The sequence below is a fragment of the Apiotrichum porosum genome (genome assembly GCF_003942205.1).
Source record: "Apiotrichum porosum strain DSM 27194 chromosome Unknown scaffold_3, whole genome shotgun sequence".
Lineage (NCBI taxonomy): Eukaryota > Fungi > Basidiomycota > Tremellomycetes > Trichosporonales > Trichosporonaceae > Apiotrichum > Apiotrichum porosum.
The window spans coordinates 1,393,943-1,421,850 of NW_021167110.1; the positions used below are offsets into that span (position 1 = coordinate 1,393,943).

Sequence of the window (27,908 nt, forward strand, 5' to 3'; positions counted from 1 at the left end):
TTGCAAGTGCACGGCGTTATTGAAAAGTAATTGATAGGGAATATGTTGTCCACGTCATTTAGGAGGTTTCTTGTATCACGTGACCTTGTGTACGCGTCTCTGTGGACATGACTGACACACCTTGCTCTCGATCTGGTCGCGTAACCTGTTCGTGCGGTGTTGTACATCAACCACTTGCCCCGCCCGCCCCGTCACCTGTAGACACCCCCTAATCCGATGGCCCGTACGCCAGCACAGTCCGCCGTCCCATCCCTTGCTGCCTCGTCAGCTGCCTCGGGCTCCACTTCCATGCCAGACTCGCCCCGGACGCCCGCCACAGAGATGCCCGACGCGTCCGCGACACCTGCTTTCGAAGATGTCGCTCCCAAGGGCGATGTTGTCCCTAAGGACGAGGTGGAAGACGACGGCCTTGTCCTTGATGCAGCTGACCCAGAGGTACGTGTTCATTGCCACGCCCCTTTAAGCCATCTTCTTCCCACATGCTGACACAAAATACTTCACTCCCATCTACGCTTGCTGTCTTGTCGTCGCCACAATAACAATAACAATGGAATCCTCACCTGCCGCGACCGATCTCTCTTCATCTCTTGCTCCCATTCTTTCCGATGCCCCCGGTTACGTTGTCGACGATCAGGCTTCCGCTCGTACCGCGCACCTCTCATTTCTCCTCGAGAAATCGACCATCTACGCCAAGATCATTGGCGACCGTATGGAGCGCCAGCAAATCGAAAAAGCCCAGGCGGAAGCTCGTGCCGCGACCCGCCGTGCGAACAAGGAGAAGAAGGAGGCTGCCGGCCCATCCTCTGGTCGCGCTGGCATGCGCGGACGCGCAAAGGAGGACGAGTCCGCACGCCCAGCCAAGCGCAGGCGCGCAGACGAGTCTGGCCGCAGTGGCAAGCGCGACACACCCGAGGTGGACGAGTCAAGCAATGCCCAGGAGGAACATGAAGTCAATCTCGAGAACGATGCCGACGCCGACGATGATGCCAATGACGGCAAGCAGTACTCGTTTGCCCAGCCCTCGCTCATCACTGGCGCCACACTTCGCGACTACCAGCTCGCCGGTGTGCAGTGGATGATCTCCCTTTACGAGAACGGCTTGAACGGTATCCTGGCTGATGAAATGGGTCTGGGAAAGGTAAGCTGATAAAACGTGGCTTGTATAGCTGACGGCCAGACGCTTCAAACCATCTCCTTCCTTGCACACCTCCGCTCAAAGGGCACTTGGGGTCCATTCCTCATTGTCTGTCCACTCTCGGTCCTGCATAACTGGGTGACCGAGTTCGAAAAGTTTGCGCCCTCTATCCCCGTCATCATGTACCACGGTACCCCCGAGCACCGTGCCGAGCTGCGTACGTCACGCATGCAGGTTCCCAAGGGCTCAGACGCCGGCGGTGCCGGTGGTCGTAGGGGGCGCAAGTCACTCGGCTCTCGCACCACCGCCAACACTACCGCCACCTTCCCCATCATTATTACCACCTACGAAATTACCATGCGCGACCGCTCATTCCTGAGCAGTTATCAGTGGAAGTACATCGTGGTCGACGAAGGCCACCGTCTGAAGAACCTGGACTGCAAGCTCATTCGCGAGCTCAAGTCGTACCACAGCGCCAACCGTCTTATCCTCACTGGTACCCCCTTGCATAACAACCTGGCCGAACTGTGGTCACTTCTCAACTTTATTCTCCCCGACATTTTCGACGACCTCAGTTCGTTCCAGCAGTGGTTCAACTTTGACGACATGGGCAACGAGGGCCTGCTGAACAAGACCTCGATCGTCCACCAGCTCCATGGTATCCTCAAGCCATTCCTTCTTCGTCGCCTCAAGGTCGATGTCGAGAAGGACCTGCCACCCAAGAAGGAGTACCTCCTGTACGCGCCCCTCACACAGCCCCAAAAGGATCTGTACCAGGCCATTGTCAATCGCGACATCCGCCGCTACTTGATCAACCTCAAGACTGGCGTTGATGGCGATGCTGAGGCGATTGAGGACGTGTGCGACATTGAGCCTCAGATCGTGGAAGAGGTGATTGTCGATGGCCGCAAGATGCGCCAGCGGGTGCAGGACGTGAGCTACAAGATTGAGGAGAACGACTCCAAGTACCTCCGTGAGCTCGAGAGGAAGGCGAACCGCCCTACCCCGCCTCCTTCCAAGGCTCCATCGCAGCTCGGGCGCGAGTGGGCGATCGCCCAGGCTACCAAATCGGTCAACAACATGCGCCTGCAAAACCTCGTCATGCAACTGCGCAAGGTGTCGTCACACCCATTCCTCTTCGACTGGCCATACGACGAGGACACGAACGAGCTCATTATCAACGAGAACCTCGTCAACGCCAGTGGCAAGATGCTGCTCCTGAACCGTCTGCTCGACACTCTCTTCGCGACCAAGCACAAGGTGCTCCTCTTCTCGCAGTTCACCACCATGCTTGACGTCATTGAGGACTGGGCGACGCTGTACAAGGGCTGGAAGGTCTGCCGTATTGACGGCAACACGTCGCAGGAGAGCCGTCGCGACCAGATGAAGGAGTTCAACGAGGGCGGCGACAGCCCCGATGCCCCCCAGCTATTCCTGCTCAGCACCCGCGCCGGCGGTCTGGGCATCAACCTCGTCGCAGCCGACACTGTCATTTTCTTCGACCAGGACTGGAACCCCCAGATGGACCTGCAAGCCCAGGACCGTGCCCACCGTATCGGCCAGACCAAACCTGTCCTCGTCTTCCGCCTCGTCTCGGCACACACCATCGAGACCAAGATTTTGCAAAAGGCAGGCAACAAGCGCAAGCTCGAGGCCCTCGTTATCCAGCAGGGCAAGTTTGGCAAGGTCGTGGACGAGAACGGCCGCGTCCTGTTGGGCAGGAAGGAACGTGCCCACCAGAGCACGGCCGAGATGGCCCGTGCCCTCCTCGACCTGGAAGGCGAGGAGATCAACGTCGCCAGCGCCGACGACACGATCATTTCCGACGCCGACCTCGAGATCCTGCTCGACCGCTCGCCTGCCGCGTTTGCCCGTGAAAAGGGCTGGTCTGCTGGTCTCGGTAAAGTCGGTGCCGCGGGACGCGATGCGCAGCTTGCCAAGGGCCAAAAGACCGCATTCGAGGTCTTCGTGCCGGCCAAGGACGAGGCGGCCGATGGCCTCGCGCACATGTTCGAGGGCGATGGCGAGCAGCAGGAGCAGTAGAATTCAAGATACATTGGCGGCGCGTGCGCGGCGGTGTGCATGCTTGCCGGCCCTTGTTACCCCCCCTGTTGTAGTTAAGTAGAACGAAGACGTTATGTTATGTGCCACCAAGCCCTATGCCTTTTCCTTTCTCGCTGCAACTGGTGCTTGTTTGGGAGACCTCGGACGTCATGCATGGTCACGAGGGGTGCCTGTGGATACAAAGGAGACTTAAAGAAGGAGACTTTAAGGATGCGTACAACATAATATGGGAGGGAATGAGTGTTCTTGTCTATAGGGAGTCCGTTGGTGTGCGCGTGCAGAATTTATTGTTTGTTTGTTTTTTTCTGCACAATGGTTTATAGTGAGCGGGCAGAGTGCGAGCGCGATCCGTCGCTTGGGGGCCTGGGCGAGAGGTTTGGTGGCCTGGGCGAAAGGTTGGGCCTGGGCGACATGCCTGGCAAGTCCTCGTTGTCGACCATTTTGGCCAGGACGATGGCAAACGCAGAACAAATCTTCCAGCTGCGGTTGTCGACCATGTACTTCATGCCGGCCTTGAGGACCGTGTGCGCAGTGGGGAAGTGACCGCCAAAGACACGACGCAGCTCGCGCGTGTCCATCGTCGGGTGGATGGCCGCGCCGTGGTACTTCAAAAAGACCCACAGCGTGAGGACGGCCATGAACACGCCCGTGGGCGCGTAGCGGTTGTCGCTGGCGTCGGGGAAGCCCACGACTGACAGGAGGCGCGCCGCGTGCTCGGCAGCAACGGGAGCGTCGGCCGAGCGAACCCAGAACTTGAATGCCGATTGCTGGGATCCGTGTTCTAAACAAAGTCAGTACAGGTGCAATAAATGTACGGAAAAGTAAAGGGGAAAAAAAAGAACTCACTGCTAGCAATGGCGTACAAGTCGCGCAGGTGGGTGCGGAGGGCAATGTGGCCGAGGTGGTAAAGCACCTTTCCAGCAATGCTGAGAGGGCTGTACGAGTCCTCGTCGTAGTACTCGTCGCGCCAGCCATCGAGGGCATCCTCGAGCCAACGACGACGACCCTCGAAACCGTGCTGCAGATCGGGCTGCTTGTCGGGCTCGTCCGGGTGCCACAGAGTCATCACGACACCGATCGAGCGGTACACTGACAACTGGGAGCGGAACTCCCAAATGTGGTGGTGCAGCGCGTTGATGAGGCACAGCGACGCAAAGGGGTTGAGGGCACGCAGGGGAGGGGGAGCCGGGCGAGCGTAACGGGGGACCAGGAGGTTGGTGACGCCCGTAACAAAGAAGTTGGACGACGGGAGAGACTTGCCATCAAGTCGGCCGACCCACTCCTCCGCGGTCGGTGCGTTCCAGTAGTGGTCGTCACAGGGGAGGCCGGTTGAGAGCATCTCGCCCTGAGACAGCTGGCTGGGGGCATCCATGAACGAGGGGAACATCGAATCAAACAGGAAGATGGCAATTCCCAGACGCTTGCTCCTCTCCATGGAAATCCAGAAACGCCAGCGCTCGTGGAGGTTCGAAGGGAGGTTCGAGTACAGGTGCTGCGCATGGACGGGCGAGTCGAGGAGCTTCATCTTGCGGCAAAGCTGAATGAGCATGCCGCGTGAAATCTCGGCCAGTTCAAACGAGCGCTGGTGGCCGCTCAAGATACCTGCGGTGCAGTTGAGGAGCAGGACGTGAACGTAGTCGGCGTTGCGAAGCTAAGGACAAGTGTCAGCTGCGGAGCCACGCCACCTCCCCCCCTTTCCCCCCCCGGGGAATCTGCCCAACTCACGTTCTGCGGGTCCACCTCGAACAGAACCGACAGGGTGCGTCGGATAATCTCAACCATCTCGACGGAGAAGGGTCGTGAGCCGGGGATGTGCGACATGCTCGCGCCAATGCAGATGAACCCCGCAACGAGAAGTGGTGGCGCCTGGGCAATGTCGAACGTCCTGTGGCACGGGTCAGCTCGCCCGCCATGATGTTCGGACAAGAGGGAGGCCCCTTTGAACTCACGGCAAGTGCAGGATAGGCATCTGGGGGTAGAAGCTGTTGAAGTAGACTGGTATTGGATGAGCATGGAGTTTGCCACAAACCGGCCGCCGAATGGCACTCACCGCTGATCAGAGTGTTGACCGTGAAAAGAGACTCTGGCATGCGGAATGCGGCCGTGTCACGGCCGGGCATGGACGCTGCTGGGCCTGTGGGTCGCGTCAGCGGGCCGCCCTAGCGGATGCCCACCCGAAACTTACTGAGGCTGTTCTTGACCTTGGCATACAAGGCGTCGTCAAGCCAGAACCGAGACCATGGCGACAGCTTGGGGTCAAGTGCTGGGTCGCGCGTGACTTCGGAAATACGTCCTTCCGTACCCATGCCGTGAAGCCGGCTCCTACTGCCATTGTACGATGCTAAACCAAGTCAGCGATGTGTTCACTGGATCAGTTGCAGACACTCACGCCAGCTGTCCATTACAGCCCGCTTGGGCGACAAGCTCGAGGGGGAGGCAAGCGGCGGGGAGAGGCTCGAAGCGTTGCGCCTGGGTGTGGGCTGAAGGGCATCGTAAAACGAAAAGCTTGATCCAGGCTCGTTGGACGCAGACAATGTTGCCTCAAGCGAGGCCAGCTCGCTCCACGGCAGCTCCTGGGCGGTCTCCTGGAGAACAGACAAGAAACTGGGGTCTAGACATGGTCAGCGGCGGATGCTCAAATTTGATATGGTATAACCCACCACGCGGACTAGAGTCAAAGTGAGGCAGTGGCAACGGCGCGTCCATTGGGAACGACGGGGGGATGCGAGCCACTAGAAAATTAGCGAGGGTCATAAAAGTCGGCACTTACGAGGAGAGTTGAGGTCCATGGTGGTGGTGCGGGGGAGGAGGGCTGCATTGTCAGCGAGGGAAGGCCAGGTGCGAAAGTGCGTGTGCCGGTGTGCTCACTCTCAATGGGAGGAAGGTCGCCATTCTGGCGACGTCCATTTTGGTACAGCCGTGGGGGCAGGAGGACACCGTTTCCACCGTTGGGGGATGGAGAGTTGCTCATCTGGTGGCTGGGTTCACCAAGCGAGCGGCTAGACGAGCTCGTCTCCCGCGGGGGCGAGTCCCCTGAACGTGCCGATGCAGACGCCCCACGGTGCGTACGTAGATGACGCTTGAGGACATCGGGGCGGTTAAAGGTGCGGCTGCAGATGGTGCACGCGAGACGCTGCGACGGGTCAGTATGGTGGTGGCAACCAGAGGAGCGCCGGGCTTGGGGGCGCTGTGAGTAATACGCACACGACTGTCCTCATCTGTGCAACGTTAGCGAGGTTCTGAAGCGACAGAGAATAGAGCTTACGTGAGCGCTGGTGTCTCCTCAAGTTCTCAACACGAGTGAAGGTACGTCCGCAGTTGCACTGGAGGAGGGCCGACTGGCTGGACTTTGTCGGTGATGTTGGCGAGCGCGAGATGCTCGGTGAGGTGCGTGGCCTGACCTCTGGCTGAGCAGTGGTCATGGCGAGGGGAGGGGGTAGAGTGCGTAGAAGTGTGAAGAGAGTGCGAAGAGTGCGTAGAGTGTGGAATGTGGATTGTGGAATGCCTCGAAATGGTGGACGGCAAAAGACGAAGAGGTGGATGTGTGGTGATGAGAGGATGACAATGTGGAGATTGATGGCCTGCAAATTGTTGGGTCAGTCTCTTGGGGTCTATTGGGATTCCGGCAAAGAGGCAGGATGGCCGGGGCGCTGCACCTCTCAAAGGAAAAGTGGACGGCGGGGTGGACGGTAGGGGAGGTTGACGACGGCAAAGGTGATGAAGGGGGAACGCACCAGGGAGTTGCAGTTCTGGGCACCAGGTGGAAGCGGAATGTGTGATGCGGCGATGGGGTGGAACGCGTGGGTCGTGAAAGGGGAATGGACGAAAAAGGGGCACAGGAATAGCAAAGCTCGCTACTGTGATGAGGATGGTTGGTTGGGGATGAAGAGAATGCTGGAAAGGGGCTGCTATCGATAGGATTGTAGAGCAACAAAGGAAAGGATCGACAGAGGGACCGACGAGCTCAACCCCCCCCCCGCCGCCGCGCGCCGCCCGCCCGCGCGCCGGGCCCACGGTTGTTAGTGTCGCGCGCTCAGCCGCCACGCCTTCGGATAAACAATATTGACTTTTCCGAGCAAAAACGCCTCGCTTCGGATAATTAGCCTCTGAGTTGCCGCGACCTGCACCAAAAATGGCTCCCAAAGGGTCTCGCCTGCCGTCCGTTTTCTCGACATGCCCGAAATGTTATCAACAGAGCCTGCAGATCGTCGCCCTGTGCGCATAGATAACAAAGACACCGTCCAGCAATCCACTCGGAACCCCATCGTGTGCAGCGCCAGAACATCTGCACACCTGTCTGTGTCGTGTCACTGCTGCTATTCTCTCGCTCACTCACTCAACTGCCACGCAGTGTTTTCTCTATTCCGCCCAAACCCCACCACCCCACCCGCCCACACCCGCGCGCCCACACCGCCCACCGCCTCTCGGTCACCCGCGCCGGCTGTGGGCCCTGCCGTCGTCTGCCGGTCCGTTCCTCCCCTTGCCGCCGGGTTTTCCAGGGACCAAAAGGAAAATATGGGCCCACCCGGAAACACTCTGCCCCGTCCACACACCGGACGGCACGCACGCCCCCCGTGGCGTCTTTGCGCAGCCTGGAATGATGCGATGCATTCGCCGGACGTCGATCTGATGCTTTTTCGGTGGCGCTCTGTGACACATGCACCACTCTGCCAAACGACTATTCCGCGTCTCCAGAATCCACCGATATTCCACCCCCGCCGCCCGATCTATCGGCCCGCGTCGTCGTGCATGTTTTACTTGGGCACACCCTTGGCGTCGTCGCTCATGTATCATACCCGCGTTTAGATGGAAACCACGGCCCCGCCCGCCCCGTTGGTGCATACCGTACCACGAAAATTCTCCCCAATAGCGCGGCACCCCGTCCGCCCATTGCCGTCCCCCACCGCCGTCCCACCCCGTCCGCATGTTGCCACTACTGTCGTATGGACGGCCAGCTATTTGGGTCCACCAAGTCCTGGGGCGTACCTATGATGGAGGGGGCTTCCCGGCTAGCGGAGGGCAGGGGTCGCGGTCTCAGGACTGGACGGGGTGGGGGAGAAGGGACACGCAGAGTGGACTTGAGAGTGCACTGGCTGTTCGGGCGTCGCTAGGCCCTTAACCACTATGCATCCCAAAGAAGGGAACGTCTTCGCACCAGGAGTCAACGTGCTCTCAATAATCTCAACGCCGGCACGAGTGCGAATAGCAATAGCTTGGCATACTGGACAAAACCATTGTGGCAGGAGAGCGAGGACACATGGACGCACGCACGCCTCTCTATGCCACAAGGGCACATGGGAATGTACATGTGCTCTTAACGGTGTTTCGGCCAAACAACTGACACCTAAGCTGCCGACCGGTGTTGCCAAGCCCACCGGTCAATGTGGTGCAGCTGCCTGCTAGCACTAGAGGACATGGAGACGAGAGGCATCCCATTACCCCTGTGCTGGTGTTTCTGGGGCTCGAGGTGAGGGGAGTCGGTGCCGCGCCCGTCTGTCTTGTTTTGTCTACTAGTGCACTTGTGCTTCCCACCTGCGCGCAGCTCACGGATCACGGAAAGGAGGGCAAAAGGGTACAAGTCCATTCCACAACATTCCAGGCCGAAACGCGGACCGGTCAGCAAGCCGATGCCACACCATTGTCCATCTGTTGGGGGATCGTGTTCGACATGTGTGAACGCCACTGATCACTGATCCACCAGCGGACGTGTCAAGCAGACGCGGGTACGCGGAATGACAATCGCCGGCGCGCCGGGCGTGCGTCGCTGGCCACGCAAAACTCCATTTTGCAGGAATGCGGACCTGGCCGCCGTTGTGCTGGTCGCGCGCCACTGACGTCGACGCTGATCCCCTTCCACGGCGCCGGCGTCATGGCGGATACCTGTGGCGCCAGTTATGCCGTCCCGCCCTGAAGTTCTGGCAATTAATCTAAGGAACGTCAAGGAAATAGGCTGCAAGGGTAATCCCAAAATGGGCACAACCGCTCGGCAAGCGCACGCACAGCACGCGTCCAGCACGTCCAGCACTCCCCAGGCCGTCCACACTCTGTCAGTGCGCGATCAGTCGTTTCATCCCCCGAGGGTTAAACGCTAATGGCAAAACGCAGCTGTGGCGCCGCCATGGCACAGCCATCTCCCAGCAGAGGCCAACAGGCCGACACTCGGTGTCTTGACACCGGCCGGACCAAGAAGCAGGCGCCGGTCGTGTGAGTCTCGGAACACACGTACACAGACACACAGGGCACACACGTGCAGACGGGTGGAGATGCGCAAGGTGCTAGACTGTCAACGTGATCGCCAAAGTGAGTCACTTGGTTGATCCTGAGGTGGCACTAGTCCACAGTTTTTCTAGTGGCGAATTCATATCACTCATTCAGAGACCTTGACCTGATCATCCCGCAGGCTATGGAGTAGTGCCCAGACAAATGAGATCCAATATGATCAGCGATCACAGCACGCACTGCTTGCCGCGATGACACACCGTTACATTCCTCCGCGACGTGTCTGAATGCCCCACGGGTGGACGCGGCGTGAGTTGCCGACATCCACTCTTCATCACAAAAACCTTCGACAGGCTCCCAACACGCCGAGACACGGGATAACCTGGCGGGATACACATGCTCGCCCCATGGACCCATGAGGCCGTTAACATGAGGCAGCGATATCAGCGGCTGTACGGAGCGGACATGTACACCCGCCCGTTGAGCTACGGAGACGGACCGACTGCCGCTGGAAGTGTGTGTGCTGCCAAGAAGAGACGGAATAAAATGGACGCCGTGCTCGTCAAGATGCAGTGACCCACTCGCCACCGTGCGGGCGCCACGATGATCTGCCTCGTTTTGGTGGCGCAGGCCCAAAAATATTCCGCCATGTACTAGGGATAATCACCGGCCCGGCCGGTTATCGGCGGTGTGCTGGCCCCTTCCGGGCCCGTGAGATGCGTGGGCTGGAGGAGAACGTCGGCGCTTGGAGGCGCGGAGAGTTTGTCGCTGGATCTCGCTGGATCGCTGGGAAGGGCCCACATGCGCGCAAACGCAGCGGATCGGCAACTCGGCAGGGACGCCTCGAAACCGCCACACTCAGGTGACATGGACCGCGCCTGGATGTCCCTCTGACCGCACGCGCCGGGGGGCGAGGTACCACCCGCGTCAGAGGCGTCGCGAGGCGTCCACACAAGATCTGCAGCCTTCGGCTAGACTGCAACTTTTTTCTGGCCGTCGGAGAACAATCTCGAGGCACACACGCAACTGAGAAACATGGACGGGTAAACGGTCCCTTTTTTCTCTTTTTTTTTTTCTGGCTGCGCGCGCCTGCTTTCTGCGGCTTTACCAGTTGGGACACCAACTGGTGGGGCGGGCTGTTTTTGAGGGGCCTACTGGAGACTTGGGGATGGCAGACATGGCCTCTGTACCTCTGTCTCAACGCCAACGGCCTCGATGGGGCCATGCCATGCAGTAGTGACAGTGGCGGCGGCTCCGCAACAGACGGTCCGAACCACGCAGGTCCCTCACGTGCTGACATTCTCGTATCATGTCAGCCTTGGGATGTGTGTTTCCCGCAATCGTATGTTAGGTGGCACCGCTACATACTCCAGCACTCCAGCCGGATTGTGAAGCAGTAGTAGCACCCCAGACCATCTAATGACGATGTCCAGGGCCACAAATGCGTGAGGCATAACGTTATAGGCGTCACCGCCATAATTGCATTTGCAGTCCCGGCCTACAGCACAAGGAGGGTCTGCACATGTCTACGACTTCCTTGCCGTCATGCTGTCATCTGGGCCTCAATATCTGGATCTCTGGGGCATATTCGTTTCCAAAGTCACTGCTAGTGCGAGACAGGGACTGACCTGACCATACCCGCCGGCATTGATGCGCCCACATGGCCGATGCGGCTCCGGGAGCGGTAGTCTCGCTCTTGCCGACGGGTCCAACGTTCAGCACTGTATTCGGCTCCCCTAAACCTCGTATTCTCGCAACCTCGCCCCTCGACTTTACAGGAGTGCGTAATTTCCCACCCTGTCGCCCTCGCGCTATGCTGTGGGTCCGCGTGGAGTCCAGCCCTTTTGTGGACAGGTACACCAGAAACGTCCACTCCCCACTTCTGTCCCTCACTGGTTATGGGCGGGTACTGGCGGTTACTGTCATCAAACTTGCGGTGACACCGGACATGGCTGTCACTTGGCACTATAGGTTCGGCACGGACATCCACGTCGACATGGCTACACATCTTGCCGCCATTCCTCGCCGTTACGGCTTAACAATGCAGAGACGTGCCACATACCGTCGCCGGTGCTCCACTTCATAATGCATAATGGCCTGGCCTTCTTGTCCTCACTATTCCCGCATCTGCACCCCGCCACATTCCAGGCGTCCATTGTTCATTTTGGTTAGGTCCTCCGTTCCTTTTGTTCCGCACACCCCAGGTGTCGCCGGAAGCAACCTGAGGCGGACGGGGGCCTGTGGCGTCGAGGGAAGCCAACGGCCAAGGTAGTCTGCATTCTCGGCGCTCACTCTTGTTCCAGAATGGGGGGATGCGAGTTCGCCAAAGTGACATCGTCTAAGTGAGAGTGTGGTCGACGGCTGTCCGATAGCCTCTGTTGTGTGCTGACAGCAGAACTTTGTGGCGTCGCACTATCGGATAAACCTGACTGAAAGTCAAAATGCCACTTTGGCATGAGAGTGTGGCAGTTTGTTGTACATATATTCGTGGCAGAAATCGCGGGGATGCGTTGGGTTGCCACACTGGTAGCTATGTAGACCCAAGGCAAGGACTACGTTTTCTGACTGTAGAGCACACGCACTCCTCATATTTGGAGAGTCACTGACCTGTTGTTTGCGGGGAAGCGTGGTTGGTCGAACAATGACAAGTGAAGTATTTAAGCTTGGGATCTGAGCAGTTGACGAGACATATAGGAAGAGCAAGGTCATGCATTAATTAGGTCATGCATAGGTGAACTGTCTTGCAAGGTATGGGGAGACAGGGGATCTGTTGTGGACGTAGAGGTTGATAAGGTGACAGGTAACATAAGAATTATGAAAAAGAAATTACCACTTTGTGGTGACCAGGATGCAATGCCAAACTCAAGGATGTGATAGTGGAGCCACACTTATTAAACCGGTGGTCATGGAAACAGAGTGAGTTACTTCTATGCGCCACTTCAGTTCTTTTCCAATACCCCACCCTGTTGATTGCTCGCAACCATCACATTCCATAAATTCAACTGAATAATCGACCGCAGCCTAGATCACTTGGTATACAACCCCCCTGCCCCACCATCTGGTCCCTCGCTCCACCACCAAGATTGGCAAAGAAACTCTCCCACTAGTACTTGTCGCTATCCTCGATGTCCTTTGGCTGCGTCTTACGAGCCTCGATGGCATCCCTCTCCTCCGTGCTCCACTGGAAGTCAAAGTCATCGAGGTTCTTGAAGTACGTCGGGAACAGGATTGCGCAGAGGGCAGAAGCGACAGCAAGTACAATCCAGGGGATGACGAGGTTGGGGTCGGCAATGGCCTTGGAGCATGCCATGGAGATTGCAGAGGCAACGGCCGAGTTGGAGAGCGCGAGAGCAAACACCAGACCCTTCATGCGGTGAGGGGAGCGAGTGTACGCGAGTTCAAACGAGGTGACGTTCACAAAGAGCTCGCCGACAGCTGGGAAGAAGATGGGAGGAAGCTGCCACCAGAGCGAGACGGGCGACACCTCGTCACAGGTCGTGGCGTACCTGCCGCAGGGGGAGGTCTTGTACACCCGGTCCTGGATGACGGCGGCAAAGATACAGCCCACAGTGGAGAGCAGGAATCCGATACACATGCGCATCATGGGACGGATAGGATAGCCCATCTTCTCCATGAGCGGGTAGAACCCGTAGGTAATAATGGGGGTAAACGCGATGATGGTGATGGCGTTGAACGTGCTGAGCAGGTCGTTGGGAACGCCGTTGAGGGTCATGGCGACGGACATGTCGTTGAGCTGGTTTCCCATGCCGCCATTGGCGAGCGTGAAGATGGGAATGAGAAGGAAGGTGATGCAAGCAGAGAACGTCTGGCGAATCTCATCCACAAACGCGTCGTCCCAGTGAATGTTGGGCAGACGCTCCACTTGGCCGCTCTCCATCACCTTTGACGGCTTGGCCTTGTCCCAGAAGGAGTCACCTCCACGGCCCATCCTGCGCCAGCCACCGTCCTTGCAGCACATCTTGAAGGCGCGCCAGACATCAGGAACGACTGTTCCTTGGGGGGGAATCTTGACGAGACGTGGGCTGAGCCAAATGAGAAGAAGGGGGAGACAGCAATACAGGACTCCAGGCAACAGATAGGCAAGCCAGAATCCCACAAGGCGCTCAGCGTACTGCGTGGCAAGCTGGCATGTCAGCGGTCTGTTATAGCAAGAGTGTGATGAGTCGAGTACTGTAGGGTGACATGCTACACCACCTACAACCCCTACCACAACAAATGACCCCCGCGGACCAACTTACCTGGAAACACGAGCCGACGTTGATTGCGCCGTAGAAGAACAGGAGGTAGCGCTCAACGGTCAATGTCGGGTCGACAATGACCCTCTCGCCCTGTTTGGTATGCGAGATTGTCGGTACCTTCACGGGCGACTGGTCACAGAGAAGAGGTCCAAGCGAGGGCTTAATGAAGCCAGTGGCAAACGCAAGAATGATGATCGAGATGATGAACGCTCCAAGCGAGCCATCGGGGCGTTGGATGACAGCCGGGATGGCAGGGATGACGAGAAGAACGTGGGCGATACCACCAATGGCGGTGCCGACGCAAATGGTCTTGAAGCGACCCCATTTCGTGTCGGCGATGATGCCACCGAAAATGGGGATGATGTACGCAAGGAACGTAAACATCTTGACGAGGGCCGAAGCAGGAACAGACCCAAGCCCAAGAGCACCAGCAGACTGGTTAGTGCCAGCAGGGCCCTTGGCGACCGCGCCAGTGCCAGAGCCACCAGCGGGCAGAGGCTTGTTGATAAAGTTGTTGAATGGACCCGAGCAGCCATAGTATGAGGCGCGCTCGGTAAATTCGACAAAGCACATGAGGATGGCCACGAGACTGGCGAGGCAACCGTCAGCACATTTGTTCCTTGTCCCCATTGCCGAGAAGCCACACCACATGCCCCCCCCCCCCCCCCCCCCCCGGTTACGGACTCACGGCATGGCAGCAGGCACACGACGGAGGGTAACAAACTCCTCCTCGGTCGGGGTAAGATACTGGTGGTCATCTGGGACCATGACGGCCACAGTGGTCTCATGGGGGGCCTTCTCATCGAAGGGCTTGTCCGCAGCCTTATGGTCGTGGGAGGTAAACCCCGTGTCGTCGGTCGTCATTGTGACCACAGTTGTGTTGATGCTGGTGCACTACCTTGAGACTGAGGAGCGTGGTTACTGAGGCGCTTGGTGTGTGGGGAGAAACACGGTAGCGCATACACCAGACTGGTTAGCTATATGGCGGGATGTTGGGTGCCTGGTCGTGCCACTTGGAAAGAGCCACAGGAAGGCCAGCCACCACCCTCGGTCACATCCGATCCTCATGTGCCCGGGATGCAAAGCCGCCCTCACCTTCTGCGTACTGTATCTCCTCTATCTCTGATGGCAGGTACCAGTGGGTTCGTTCGCTCGGCCCGAATCGGCGGCGATCAGTGAACGGATGCTACGGCCTTGTTTTGCCTAACGGCGAGGACTTGGCACCCATAGTGTGCAGCACATATCACCATGCGTTCGAATGGCTGTCAGTCAGATAGTGGGCAGACAGAATGGTTTAGGGTTCAAGAAGACGCCTTCAGAGTGGGTCTTGGGATTTCCGGCAGGAGGAGCGTATGGCAAAAGATACGGGAATTCTCCATGGTATGGTTGATCTGTCCGATCAGTCTTGCGCCGCACCAAGTCGGTACTCTTGCCGAACATGAGCTAGGAAGACAGTCCAATATTGCAACTGGCCTGGTAACTATATCCGCATCTATGTCTCTAAGCCCTCAACCGACTTACAGTGACATTCATCGTAAATAGTCTGTAAGCTCTTCTTCAATGTCACTGAACGCTGCAGCCGAGTGATAGGTGGCCTGCCGACCCTCTTACGGCGAACAGTGTCGAAGGGTTGGATTGCGCCCAAGAAATAGGTGCGTTGCACGCCACTACCTCGCGTTGGTCCTGCCTTCTCAGATTGACGCGCCAGGACGCCAAGCCTCTGGACCTCCTTTGGGAGCGGAAAACGAGCGCCTGTGCGTCGTGGTCCCCCACCTGCCATCGATCACCGCAGTTGCCATCATGCCTGGAACGCGTGGTGCCAGGTGCCAAGCAGCTCCTCGTTTATTCGGGTGCCCTCTGGACCTCTGTGTAATGCCAAGTGACTCGCTATCCTGATATCCTGAACCGACGACACACACTGACGATACACATACCAGCCCTTGTGGCGAAGGATCTAGCCTCCTCTCCGTGCCACACAGTTCCGGTATGGTATTGGTTGACAGCTAGTCATCCCCCCTGAAGACAATCTGGGTCCCCACCTTCCCACTTCCCCACTCTTATGTCAGGTATAAGCCGCTTCCACGGAACAGGGCGGATAGGAGTGTGAGCTGATTGCTGCCTCCAACGGACGACTCGTCGGACAACAGCCCCCGGTGATCTGACCGACCAGGATAACCCTGGCTGGAGCAGTTGCGCTGCGCGCTCTGGATATATGCAGTACAGCAATAACCGTGAGGGCGTCAAACCTCTCACAATGCGCAATGCATAGAGCGCCACACGCACAGGCGTATGTACAGACGTACAGACGCGTTGGGGCCTTGTGGTCACTTGACGCCCACGAGGAAGGGGTATCCCAGGTTAGCCACCCCCATACCCCGTCGACACGTTATTAGGCTCAGCTGGCCGGGTCGAGGCATGCATCTGCACATCTGCACTTACTCTCAACATCTTAAGCACTCATCACCACTAATTTAATGTTGTTGGGCTGTCGCGATGCAACACAACGGATTGCCACCTGGGCTACAGAGTAACAACTGTGTGAGTTCACGGCCCGCTCCGGGCCGGACGTCGGAGTTGGCCGAGAGAGCACGAATACTCAAACGAAGTCCCAGCCCACATTGACCATGGTGTCGCTGTACTCACGCAGCATCAGCATTTGTTGTATCTGTACATCAAACTGATTAAGACATCCTCCTTGCCCTTGCAAGCCATCACAGCCCGCCATGTCCGCAACCCAGCTCCAGCTCTCGACGGAACGAGTCAACGAACTCGTCCGCTTGCTTACCGATTCACTGGTTCACCTGAAGGACCTGGACGGAACTGCAATTGTCACCAGTGGGTATTCTTGGGCTAGAGGTCGGCGACTAACTCTCTGCAGCCCCGGAGGGGAAGGTGATCAACCAGAAGGAATGGACAGCTTGGGACTGGAACCAGGGTGTTGCACTTGCCGTGCTGTACAATGTGAGCATCCCTTCCGTGACATGACCCGAGCGTGAAGCGCTTGAGCCAGACCTAACGACCAGCACTCTGCTGCGCGTCCATCATCCTCAGAGGCAGCCTACTCTCTCAAGACCGTGCTGGACTGGTATGAGCTCCAGTGGAAGCAGACGGACGGAAAGGGCGCCCCGAAGAACATCAACACAATGGCGCCTCTGTACTCGATTTCATCATACCTGCTTGATGGACGCGTAAAGGACGAGCGCTGGAGCGCATGGGCTGAAGAATGGGCCGAGTGGGCCATGAACGGGCTTGCAAGGACAAAGGAAGGCGGATTCCAACACAGTTGGTACCAACCTTGGCTCCTTGGACTTTGCTTACTCCAGTCACGTACCGCGTACCCAATAAGGATCAGCTGTGGGACGACACGCTTTTCATGACCGTTGTTCCCCTCGCTCGTATCGGTGTCCTCCTTAATCGACCTGAATACATTGAAGAGGTAAAGTACCAGTGCCTCATCCACATCCACTATCTTCAAGACACGGTGTCAGGCCTCTGGTTCCATGGTTGGCAGTTCACCGAGGACGGTCGAGGCCACAACTTTGCGCGTGCACTGTGGGCCCGCGGTAACAGTTGGATCACGTATGCCATTCCGCTCCTGTTGGAGATCCTCGATGGTCACCCCAACTGGAAAGAGAACGATCCCACGCGTCGTACCCTGGTGTCGACGTATAGGCGCCAGGTCGACGCACTCCTCGAATGCCAGGACGTCGGTGGACTCTGGCATACCATCCTCGACGATCCTACCTCCTATCTCGAGGTCAGCGGCACAGCAGGTTTTGCAGCCGGTATCCTGATGGGTGTCCGCACGGTGAGCCTGCTTGCGGCTAGCGGGTGGCTCTTGACTAACAAACAGGGCTTGCTGGATCGCGCTCACTACCTGCCCTCTGCCCAAAAGGCTCTGGCGGCGATTCTCCCGAACATCCAAGCTGATGGCACGGTTGTCAACGTCTCGTATGGCACGCCAATCGGCGAAACGATCCAGTTCTACAAAGACATCCGTCTAGTCCCCATGCCATACGGCCAAGGACTCACGATGGCCGCACTGGTCGAGTGGACACGGCTGCAGGCTGCGGACGCCGCTGCGGCGCAGAAGTGAAGCGGGAGGGGGGAGGTGGCAGTTGTCCATCAACAATACTGCAGCCGAGTACAAGCCCCATTGAATGTTGCACATACAGCTTATGCATGCACACTAGAGCAGCACTCAAAAAGGATATACAAGACCTAGGACCGCACACTGCAGGGCCTATGTGCTATGCATAGGTATCCAGCACATAATGGATGGTTGACCGACCCAAAAAGGCGTGTGGTGCCCCGGATTCACAGTGCCACGTTGCCTTTTCCTGCTGCGCGCGTATTTGGCGACGCGACGGGATCCAGCAGGGCAATGACAGCTCATCCCTGCCGTCCACTTCATACCTCTATTCTCTCACTGGTTTCTCTTTCATCCACCATCATGTCCGTCCAGGTGCGCCACAGGCGTCCCCGCGGGGCTAGTCCATCTCTTCCACACACGGTGGAACGGTACAGCGAAGATGAGAAGGTACGTTGAACCCTCCACTGGCCACTGGATCGGGAAGTCATCTCGGGCCTGTGCGTCTGCAGTATGACGGCGGAATGGTTGAACCTGGCCGGCGTACAACGCCATGGGGTGTCCGGCGACACGGAGAGCGATGCCAGGCAACACACCAGACACCAGCACCCCAGTGGCCAGACTCAGACAAGCTCGGATGCCTCACCCAGCTCGCATGCCTTGCGTTCCCCTTTCCTCAATGTCAGGACGTCACGGCTGACCATGCAGCACCGCGAGGATGACCCCCGCCCTGCCGTGGGCGCGCAGGACATCCGTTCCGAGCGCCTCACAAGCTGGGCCGTCTGCACGGTGTTGACCGTCGTCGCAGCCATCGTGCGCTTCTGGGGCATCGGTCACCCGGACCAGGTTGTCTTTGACGAGGTGCACTTTGGCGGCTTTGCTAGCCAGTACCTGCGACGCGAGTACTACTTTGACGTCCACCCGCCCCTGGCCAAGATGCTTAACGCGCTTGCGGGCTGGTTTGTCGGCTACGATGGCAACTTTGGCTTCACCTCGATTGGTGACAGCTACACAGAGTCCAACGTCCCCTACGTCGGTATGCGCTCGTTTATCGCTATCATGGGCTCGGCTACGATCCCTCTTGTGTACGCCATCATGCGCGAGAGTGGCTACCCCATTGCCATTTCTGCCTTCTCCGCCTTCCTTATTCTCTTTGGTGAGTAGCGAGCGAGCGAGCAGGTGTCGCAGAGACGAAACCTGACCGGCAGACAACGGCCACGTCACCCAGACCCGTCTGATCCTCCTCGACGCTGCACTTGTCCTCTTCATGACCTGCTCGCTCTTCTGCTATGTCAAGTTCCACCAGATGCGCTACCGCGAGTTCACCCGCGAGTGGTGGTTCTGGATGCTGGCCACCGGAGCCTCCCTCGCGTGCACTCTGGGCTGCAAGATGGTCGGCCTGTTCACATTCCTTACTGTCGGTGCCGCTGTCCTCTGGGACCTCTGGGGCATTCTCGACGTCAGGCGCGGCTTCAGCATGTCCTACTGGTGGCGTCACTTTGTTTACCGCGCCATTGGCCTCATCGTCATTCCTTTCATCCTCTACCTCTCTTTCTTCTGGGTCCACTTCAAGATCCTCAAGTACTCTGGACCCGGTGACACCTTCATGTCGCCTCAGTTCCAGGAGACTCTTTCTGGTAACGAGCTTCTCCTCAACTCGCAGGAGGTCCGCTACTATGACACCATCACCTTGGTTCACAAGGACACCAAGGAGATGCTCCACTCGCACGAGGACAAGTACCCCCTCCGCTACCCTGACAACCGTATTTCGTCGCAGGGCCAGCAGGTTACTTGCTACCCGCACAACGACACCAACAACCACTGGCAGGTCATCCCTACTCACGACATTCCTGACCATGGCCGTGGTCGCGTTGTCCGCCACGCCGACATCGTCCAGTTCCTCCACGTCGGCACCAACACGCTCCTTCTCACCCATGACGTCGCTTCCCCGTCGATGCCCACGAACCAGGAGTTTACCACGATCAACCGCGACGACACTGAGCGCGTCGAGGAGACCTACTTCCAGCTCTTGGTTCCCGACGCGCACGACGGCGAGGCCATCAAGACTCTGTCGTCCCACTTCAAGGTCCTGCACATGAAGACTCGCGTCTTCCTGTGGACCCACAAGCACGCTCTGCCCGACTGGGCCTCCGGCCAGCAGGAGGTCAACGGCAACAAGAATGCCCCCGAGCGTAGTACTCTGTGGTACGGTGGCGAGATTATCGCCGACGGCCAAGGCATCGACTTCCGCAACCGCACCGCCCAGGTTGAGCCCAAGACGCCCGCCAAGATGAACTTCTTCAAGAAGTGGTTTGAGCTGCAGATCCTCATGCTCCAGCACAACTCGGGTCTCTCGTCGTCACACCCTTACGCGTCGACTCCCATTGAATGGCCATTCTGCCTGAACGGCGTGTCGTTCTGGACCGAGAACGAGCAGCAGCAGCAGATCTACATGGTCGGCAACCTCCTCGACTGGTGGATCTGCTCTATTGCCCTGTCCATCTTCATCGGTGTCGTCGGCGCCGACCTCCTCGCCCGCCGTCGCGGTGTTGAGCCTATCGAGGAGGACGTCCGCAACCGCCTGTACCGCAACACTGGATTCTTCGTCGGCGCATGGGCCTTCCACTACTTCCCCTTCTACACCATGGAGCGCCAACGTTTCGTCCACCACTACCTCCCTGCGCATCTCGCCTCGGCCCTTGTTGCCGGCAGTGTGCTCAACTTTGTCCTCGTCGAGGCGGTCAACTACCCCATTTCGGCTGCTGGCCTGCGCACTCGTCTCCGCCCGGCCCACCGTGCGTACGTCCCGCGCAACGGTCTCATTGTCCTTGCCGTTCTCTCGTCGCTTGTGCTCGGCTGCTTCTTCTTCACCGCACCCTTCACGTACGGCACGCCGCTGTCCTCGGACCAGGTGTCGGCGCGCAAGCTCCTCCCTTCGTGGACCCTCCACTTTGAGGCCAAGGTCACGCACGACGTCGACATTGCCTCGCAGAACCGTATCGTACCCGAAGCGCACCTCATGGTCAGCGACAAGCACCCCGAGGACCTCCTCATGGCGCGTGGCGGCGGCGACGACGACAACGCTATTCAGTCATCATAGGTGGCCCGAGTAGTTTGTAGAAAAGAAGAGAATAAGAGAGGAAAACAAAGGAACAACATACCCTCTCCATAGCCCTTGCCCCCTGGTACTGGTACCGGCGCGTCTGCTACAGGTACAATGCATCCATTCCTCAGTCAATACAGGAGAAAGAGACAAAAAAAGGGGGGGAGGACGAGCAAGGTGGAAGAGAAACAATAATAAACTAAAATAACCCAATTTTGGCCGTCGGGCCCACTATTCACTCGTACTGAGGAGGCGAGCGCGACGAAGGGCTGGCATGAGATGAGCGCTTGGCCGGCGGCGGGAGGGTGTCGGCATACGCGTCGGCCGGGTGCAGGCTGTCCGCCGCCGCGTCGGCGTACGCGCGCTTTGCGGGGACCGTAGCCATAGCGTGTGTCGGGTACGGCGCGGCACCGGGTGCGGTCGGGTAGGCCGTGGCGGTCACTGGCTGGGCGCGCGACGACGACGCACCGGGGTACGGTGCGGGTGCGTGGTGGGAAGGGGGCGACGCCGAGCTGGGGTAGCGCGCGTGCATGGGCGCGCCTGGCGCGCTGGGCGCACCGGCAGGGGGCGAGCCAGAGGCAGAGCCCGAGCCGTTACCGTTCAGCTGGAACTGCGAGAACATGTTCGAGTTGGACCACGGGACGATCGAGTGGGTGGGGTAGAACAAGCGTCCGTTGGAACGCACGTTCTGCGCCGGCTGGTTGGGTGCCGGGTGGTACGACGACGACGCTGTTGACGAGTGCGAGGGTGCAGGGCTGAGCGGGGCTAAGAGCTGGTGTGGCGGTGGAGGAGGAGCGGCATGCGCAGGCGGGGGCGCCAGCATGGGCTTGACGACTGGGCTGGGGCTCGCGCTCGACGGCCCAGCGACGCTACCATTACCGACGGCAGGGAGAAGGACCGAGTCCGTCTTGCGGCGCTTGCGACGTCCGTCAGTCTCCTCAGCCTCTGTCCAGACTGGACGCTCAAAGTTGTCTGGCAACGAGGGGCCCTGGAAGCGAGTCGCCTCGAGGGTGATGCACGCAGGGTTGTCGGGCAAGATGACGGGGATGGGGTCCTCGGAATACGTGAACAGCACTTTACGCCAGTCGACATACTCTTGGGTACCGATCTTGTCGGACAGTTGCACGCGCAGGTCGAGACCACGGGGGGGAGCCTTGCCGCTCTTGACGGTGCAGAAGGGGCAGCGCCACCCACCCCGCGACGTCGAGTTGGCAACGCTGATAGGCGCCTGCGCACACGAGAGGTGGAAGCCCTGCTCGCATTTGGAGCACACGACAGTGAGCAAGTGGTCGAGCGGCTCGGCGGTGCAGAGGCAGCTAAACGTATGGGGGTTTGCCTTGGTAAAGGTAAACTTTGGCTTGCGTGCACGGGAACGGGTGTTGGTCGACTTGGTCGCCGGACCGCCGTCGACAGTGTCGCGCATCTTGCGGTACAGCCAGTCCTCGAAAATGACGTGCTCCTTGGTCGCGACGTTGACCGCGTCGAGCTGGACGGGAAGTGTCCAGATCTTACGCAACAGGTGGCCGATCTGCTGGAGCGTCGGCTTGGCGGCAGGCCGTAACGGGTCGATGATCGGGACCACGAGGCTCGCGTACCGCACCACAGACTGGAGCGTCGAGTCGAGCAAGTCCACCTCGGATGGACGGAGGACAAAGTCCCACTTGACGGGGTCGGCATAGTGCGCGAGGTCATTGAACGACGGTCGGTCGTCGTACTGCAAGTGCTGGCACATCTGGCACTCAAAGTTGCGCGCGGCCGCAGCAATGCCTGACGCAGACTTGACTGTAATGCCGACACACTTGGGGTGGTACTCGCCGAGACACGTTCCACAGGTCACCATGTGACCTTGGGGCGCCGAGCGACAGAAACACGCGTGGTGGCCATTGGGGTAGTCGTCGTCAATCGCCAGGTGGTCCTCAATCTCGCGCACGAGGTTAGTGAGTGATGTGTGGACCTTGTTGACCTGGACACCGAGGTGCTTGGCGACGCCAGCGAGCCACTTGCTGTTAAAGTCAATCTCAGCTTGCAGGTCGGCAATCTCGGGAATGTCGATGCGCTTGAGGGGGCCCGAAGCGGTTCGGACGGCCTTGCACAGACGCGTGGCCGAGCCGACAGTGCCCTGCGATTGCAGCAAGCTGGACGCGGTAGCCTGCCAGCTCTGCGCCGTCTTGCGAATGTTCTCCAGCTGGCGCATTGTCTCAACGGACGTTGGAGTGTACTCTTGACCCTCGATAAGGGCTGACACGGCGTCGATGGAGATCTTGGGCGAGGCGAGGAGCTGGTCGACAGCCTCCTTCCACTCGCGGCCCTTCTTCTCGCGACGGCGCAGCTCAACCACACCGGCGTGGTGTGGCGGCACCTCGTACTCGTCGGCCTGCTCGAGGAGGCCAACAATGTCGTCGTACTGCAATGTACGGTCGTCAACCTCCTCCTCGACCTTGTGGTACCACCTAAGGCGAGCCACAATCTTGGTGAGGTCAGCCACCTCGGGGAGCTCGACGTTCAGGCTCTGGCCAAGGATGAGCGCAGTCTTGCACTGCTCATAGTCGAGGTCCAGGTCCGACGTCGCCAGGATCGCCTTGGCCTGCTCCCGGAACCCGTCGAGGGAGGACATCATCTGGCGCAGCTGGAGAATCTCGGGGGCGTCAAAGGCCAGCTTGCTGGCCTCGTCAAGCAGCGCGTTGATCGCGACAGCACTGCGGTCCACGTCGTCGTCATCGAGTACCGTGGCAGTAGGCTCACTCTGCCGGCCCTTGCGGCGGCGGCCGGTGCTCTTGCGGGTGCAGACGGCAGTGGCCTTGTCGACCCATGCGTTGGCGCGGTCGAGGAACGCACGGAGGTCTTCCAGTCCGGGCAGGTCGTGGGGCATGCGGTCTCCGTCGGCAACGAGCTGGCGGATAGTTTTGAGCTGCGGGCGGGCAACAGCCAGAGCGGCGTCGGCGCGCTTGCTCCACTGATCAGGCTGGGCAGCGCGAGCCACGACAATGTCGAGAATGTCCTCCAGCTGGTTCTCCGAGTAGCGTTTGCGCAGCGTCCGCTTCGCGGTCGGGCACAAGCACAACAAGTCGTAGTGCTCCAGGCAGGAAACGAGCTTGGTGCACGAGCAGGTCATCTGCGCTAGGTAGCAGAAGCCCTTGCACACGTAGCACTGGTACTCCTCCTCGGGAACGTCCTCCTCGCTAAGCGTTTCGACAAGGTCAGGGAGGGCCGCCCGCAACTTTTTCCGTCGTGCCGACTCGTCTTCGACCATGAGTCGCAGGCTGTCCTGCAGCCACAGAGCCGTCTTGATCGTGTCCGAGTAGAGCGTAATGGTGATCAAGAGTTCCTCGTGAGAAAAGACCGAAGGTTTGGCGTGCAAGCTGTACCGCTCGACCGACTCGCAGCCGAGGGCAAGCCAGTCCGGCAGCGCAAAGTTGACCGCCTCGTTAAAGTTCAACTAGATATTGTCAGTTGTCAAACGCTCTCTGGCACTTCAACTCACGCCGTGGTTGAAGCCGCAGTGGTATGCCTTGGGGAAGGTGATGACAAACTCGTTTGGTCGCTGGTCGCACGCGTACACGGGCACGCCTTCCTCTTGCAGCCGTCCCGGGTTCATGATCGTGGTGAGTTGGTACAGAAGCGACGGCTGGCGTTCAAAGAGCTCTGGCGCCTCGCTCTTGATCGCCTCCTCAAACTTCTCGGCGCTGTCGCCGGGAATGCCGTACCATGTCTTGGTTTCGCCCCAGAACACTGCGCAGTGTCAGCCACACATGTACGGGGATATGCCAAACTCACTGTAGTTGACACTGTAGGTGTAGTGGTCTTCGTTGTGCCAGCAGAACGCCGAGAAGAGCATCCCAACGTAGATCCACGGGACAGTCATGCCCGAAATGTCCGACTTGATGTATCGCAGGAGCGAGTCACGGACAATGGCAATGTTGTTGAGGTTCCATGGGTCCTTTGCGTACTTGCTCAACGGGTTGGTCTCCAGCGTGGGAGCCGCACTGCCATGGGTGGTAGAGTGGACATCGGCCCCATATTCAACCTCGACCGTGTCGTCCTGGCTCTCGACTAGCCGCCAGAACTCACGCTCCACATCACGCTCGTTGACGGTGGCGTTGCCAATCTTGCGCGTGAGCGGCGAGGCTGGCGAGTGGGTGGGCACGTAGCGGTTGAACCATGCTTTGGTGAAGGCGGCGTCACGCGCCTGGAAGCTCGGAATGGAGTGCTCCTCTCCCTCGTCAAACCCATAGTCGTCCCCGTTACCAAGAAGACAGGCCGTGCAGTACCACTCGTTGGTGGGAATCGCCTGAAGTGGGGGGTCCAGACAAAAAGTGTGAAACCCTGAAACAGTTAGCCCCAAGCTGTACCTTAGGCGGGTCCGACGGATGCGGACAGGGCCACCCAACCACCATCCGTATGCATCGCCACCACACTTACCTCGGTCGCATCCGTCGCAGAGAAGGATCTTTGGCGCATTGTTGCCTAATGTGCAGATTTCACATACCTACGAGGCGATTAGCTTTTTTTGCTGCTGCGCTGCGGCTTGGCTCGTTGCCCGGTGTCACTTACGTCGCCCTTTTCGTACTTTGTTGGCTGTTCAGGGGTAGATGTCTGCGATCCTCCTGTGCGTGTCGACTCCTCCTCGCTAAGCTCCGTGAGCTCCGAGTCACTGCTCTGGCTGCTGCGAGTGCTTCGCTGGCTGGATGGGATCACTGGCACCTTGATGCGGATCGGAGCGGCGAGGCCCGAGTCTGATGAGTTTGATGGGCCTGCCTCTGGCTGGTTGTCGGCAGCAGTCATCACAGCAGCAAGTGCCGATCCGCCTGGGCCGCCAGCCAGCGCAGACATGCGCCCGCGTGGCGAGGTTCGCATCCCGGCTGTACGTCCGCCGGTCGCCGCGACTGTGGGCGTATCCGGCGTCGCCTGGACTCCCGAGCCCGGAGGCGGCTTGCCGTTCGCACTGCCTGGCAGCGGAGTCAAGGGTGACTCGGGATATGACTTTGCTCGTAAAGCCCAGTTTTCAAAGGGAAGAATGATCTTGGTGTATGATGACTTGATCTGGGGCATGGATGCCGCGTTGAAGCCAAGCATCTCGGTGATCTTGGTCCACGCTCTGAGACGGTTGACTTCATCGATGCCACCGAGCTTGTTCACTTCCTTGCGCAGTCGCCACAGGTCGACGAGCCGGTGGTCCACGATAGGGATGTGGGCCTTGGCATCTCCCTGCTGCTTGTGGTACATGCTGAGCTGCTCGAGAAAGTTGATTTTGGCGCGAGACGCGGCCTCGATCGAGTTGAGACGCTGCAGACGTGTCGTGAAGCGGAACTGGTCGGTCTCGAGCTCAAACGGCATCTGCCAGCCCTCGGGTGGGACAATCTTGCAGATACCATACTTTTTGGCTTCGGGTGAGATGCTCTCGACGTATGCCATCGGGTCGCGGAACTGCTCGGGCGTCGGGTGATAGGTCGGACATGTTGGCAAGTCGAACGCACGGGGCTCATGGCTCGGGCCTGGGTGGTCGCCGTCGTCGACGCCGGGAGGAGCACGAGTGCGCACCGAGGCCAGGTCAAAGGGCGGGTTGGGGACACGCAGACGTTTGAGTGGGTTGCGAGTGACGGATGGTCCAGCTGGCGGCGGTGGTGGTGGAACAAAGGATGTCGCAGTGGGACCAGCCGCCACCGTCGTGGGCGTACCCGCCCGATCAAGCTTGTTAAGAGCGTCGACTTTTGACTTGCGCTGGCTGCGCTGTGGCTCGCCTTCCTCCTTGACTGCGGGCGCTGGCATGGGCATGTTCTCCGGAAAGGTGATGCAGGAGACGAATGTGGGCTTGCGCTTGCGAGGAGCGTCGGCTTTGCGCTGGGGTGACTGGCGCGAGGTTGTCGAGGACGGTGGCTTTTCGTTGTGGGAGTGCATTGGTTTTGAGGTCGCCGAGGCGGATGAGCGTGTAGAACGAGGTGTCTGTGGCTTTTGAGGGGAGCGGAGTGAACGACCGCTGTCTGTGGATACAGGTGGGGAAGGCCCCTTGAGTGGGTCGGGCGGCATGGCGATGGTGGTGGCAAAGGTGGTTGAGAAGAGAGAAGACGAGAGCGATGGAGAGATCTCGCCGTCGAGCTATAGCTTGCGTTAGGGGGGGAGGGGGTGCCTAGTATACCTCACATTATTCGTATCGTCGTCCAGCGTACCCAGCGTCTGCCCGCGTCCGGCTACGGCTGCGCGGCGGCTGCGCGCCAGACGCAACCGCCCGTGGGTCTTTTGGGTGGGACTTCCAAGTCCGGCTTCATGATCTGATAGGATTCACGACACGTCATTTAGTCGTCCAGTATCGGTCGTGCTGGATTCTGTCCCCCCAGGGCCTACGCATACGATGCACGCTTGATGCATCTCGTTGTGCTTTTCGCCACTCGGAGAATTCTTTCTGCCGAAGACAGGCAGGCGATATCAGGCGAGCGAGCCGGCAGCTTGCAGGTTCCTTTGGAAGAGGTTTCTAGGGAGGGGGGGGGGGTGGGGAGGCCTTCCTCTCCCTTCATAAAACGTTTGTTTATGGATATCCCATAGAGGACCCACATAGGACGAGAGAGCCTTGTTGCAACAATAATACAGCATACAACCCCGCTTGGCCTGTCTGGTGATGTTCTTTGGATCCCAGCTAGCGAGCAACACAGGAACCACGCGAGCTCTCGAGACAGATCAACTAGACCAGAGAGAGAGAGCGAGCCAGATCGCCCGAGTGATGTAGGCACCAGGAAGCGACGATGTGCAGTGTCCCAACTGACGGCACACTCCTCACACGCACTTTTGCTTGGCTGGCCGCATGGCCGTCCCGCCCTGACTGGCCTCACTCTGGAAATATGTTTCAGTCGTGGCAGCAGCCAGCAGCAGCATGTAACCGCTCTGCATCGCATATGCCCTCGTGCCCGCACTGGAGGGGCCGCGTGCGTCCCACGTACCCCACGTCCTGCGCCGCGGCCGCCGGCCTGCCGGTTTCTTTTACCTTTTTGGGCGCCACTCAGGACAGCGGTACACACACGGTACACAGCGGTACACACTACACTGTTG

The 27,908-nt window shown here is 58.9% G+C and overlaps 7 protein-coding genes across 7 annotated transcripts; 4 read left to right on the forward strand and 3 right to left on the reverse strand.

Annotated features, from left to right (window-relative positions):
• Positions 1 to 216: 216 nt before the first annotated feature.
• On the forward strand, positions 217 to 3,178 carry EHS24_006109 (uncharacterized protein; the record flags this gene model as incomplete). Its single annotated transcript, XM_028621582.1, has 3 exons — positions 217 to 435; positions 635 to 1,138; positions 1,178 to 3,178. 3 exons carry the CDS (start codon positions 217 to 219, stop codon positions 3,176 to 3,178), a joined length of 2,724 nt encoding a protein of 907 aa, XP_028478034.1.
• Positions 3,179 to 3,516: 338 nt separating this feature from the next.
• On the reverse strand, positions 3,517 to 6,621 carry EHS24_006110 (uncharacterized protein; the record flags this gene model as incomplete). The annotated part of the gene is made up of 12 exons (XM_028621583.1): positions 3,517 to 3,980; positions 4,046 to 4,850; positions 4,925 to 5,084; positions 5,149 to 5,194; positions 5,250 to 5,333; positions 5,385 to 5,540; positions 5,589 to 5,810; positions 5,860 to 5,931; positions 5,970 to 6,011; positions 6,068 to 6,332; positions 6,404 to 6,417; positions 6,465 to 6,621. The coding sequence occupies 12 exons, from the start codon at positions 6,619 to 6,621 to the stop codon at positions 3,517 to 3,519; spliced, it is 2,487 nt and encodes an 828-aa protein (XP_028478035.1).
• A 2,472-nt stretch (positions 6,622 to 9,093) lies between these two features.
• EHS24_006111 (uncharacterized protein) lies at positions 9,094 to 9,611 on the forward strand (the record flags this gene model as incomplete). The annotated part of the gene is made up of 4 exons (XM_028621584.1): positions 9,094 to 9,245; positions 9,305 to 9,403; positions 9,453 to 9,499; positions 9,550 to 9,611. 4 exons carry the CDS (start codon positions 9,094 to 9,096, stop codon positions 9,609 to 9,611), a joined length of 360 nt encoding a protein of 119 aa, XP_028478036.1.
• Positions 9,612 to 12,521: 2,910 nt separating this feature from the next.
• Positions 12,522 to 14,541, reverse strand: EHS24_006112 (uncharacterized protein; the record flags this gene model as incomplete). The annotated part of the gene is made up of 3 exons (XM_028621585.1): positions 12,522 to 13,562; positions 13,678 to 14,266; positions 14,366 to 14,541. 3 exons carry the CDS (start codon positions 14,539 to 14,541, stop codon positions 12,522 to 12,524), a joined length of 1,806 nt encoding a protein of 601 aa, XP_028478037.1.
• Positions 14,542 to 16,400: 1,859 nt separating this feature from the next.
• Positions 16,401 to 17,773, forward strand: EHS24_006113 (uncharacterized protein; the record flags this gene model as incomplete). Its single annotated transcript, XM_028621586.1, has 5 exons — positions 16,401 to 16,512; positions 16,556 to 16,638; positions 16,701 to 16,959; positions 17,001 to 17,485; positions 17,531 to 17,773. 5 exons carry the CDS (start codon positions 16,401 to 16,403, stop codon positions 17,771 to 17,773), a joined length of 1,182 nt encoding a protein of 393 aa, XP_028478038.1.
• A 696-nt stretch (positions 17,774 to 18,469) lies between these two features.
• EHS24_006114 (uncharacterized protein) lies at positions 18,470 to 20,867 on the forward strand (the record flags this gene model as incomplete). The annotated part of the gene is made up of 2 exons (XM_028621587.1): positions 18,470 to 18,923; positions 18,976 to 20,867. The coding sequence occupies 2 exons, from the start codon at positions 18,470 to 18,472 to the stop codon at positions 20,865 to 20,867; spliced, it is 2,346 nt and encodes a 781-aa protein (XP_028478039.1).
• A 238-nt stretch (positions 20,868 to 21,105) lies between these two features.
• On the reverse strand, positions 21,106 to 26,894 carry EHS24_006115 (uncharacterized protein; the record flags this gene model as incomplete). Its single annotated transcript, XM_028621588.1, has 5 exons — positions 21,106 to 24,306; positions 24,352 to 24,599; positions 24,645 to 25,193; positions 25,290 to 25,356; positions 25,422 to 26,894. The coding sequence occupies 5 exons, from the start codon at positions 26,892 to 26,894 to the stop codon at positions 21,106 to 21,108; spliced, it is 5,538 nt and encodes a 1,845-aa protein (XP_028478040.1).
• Positions 26,895 to 27,908: the final 1,014 nt, after the last annotated feature.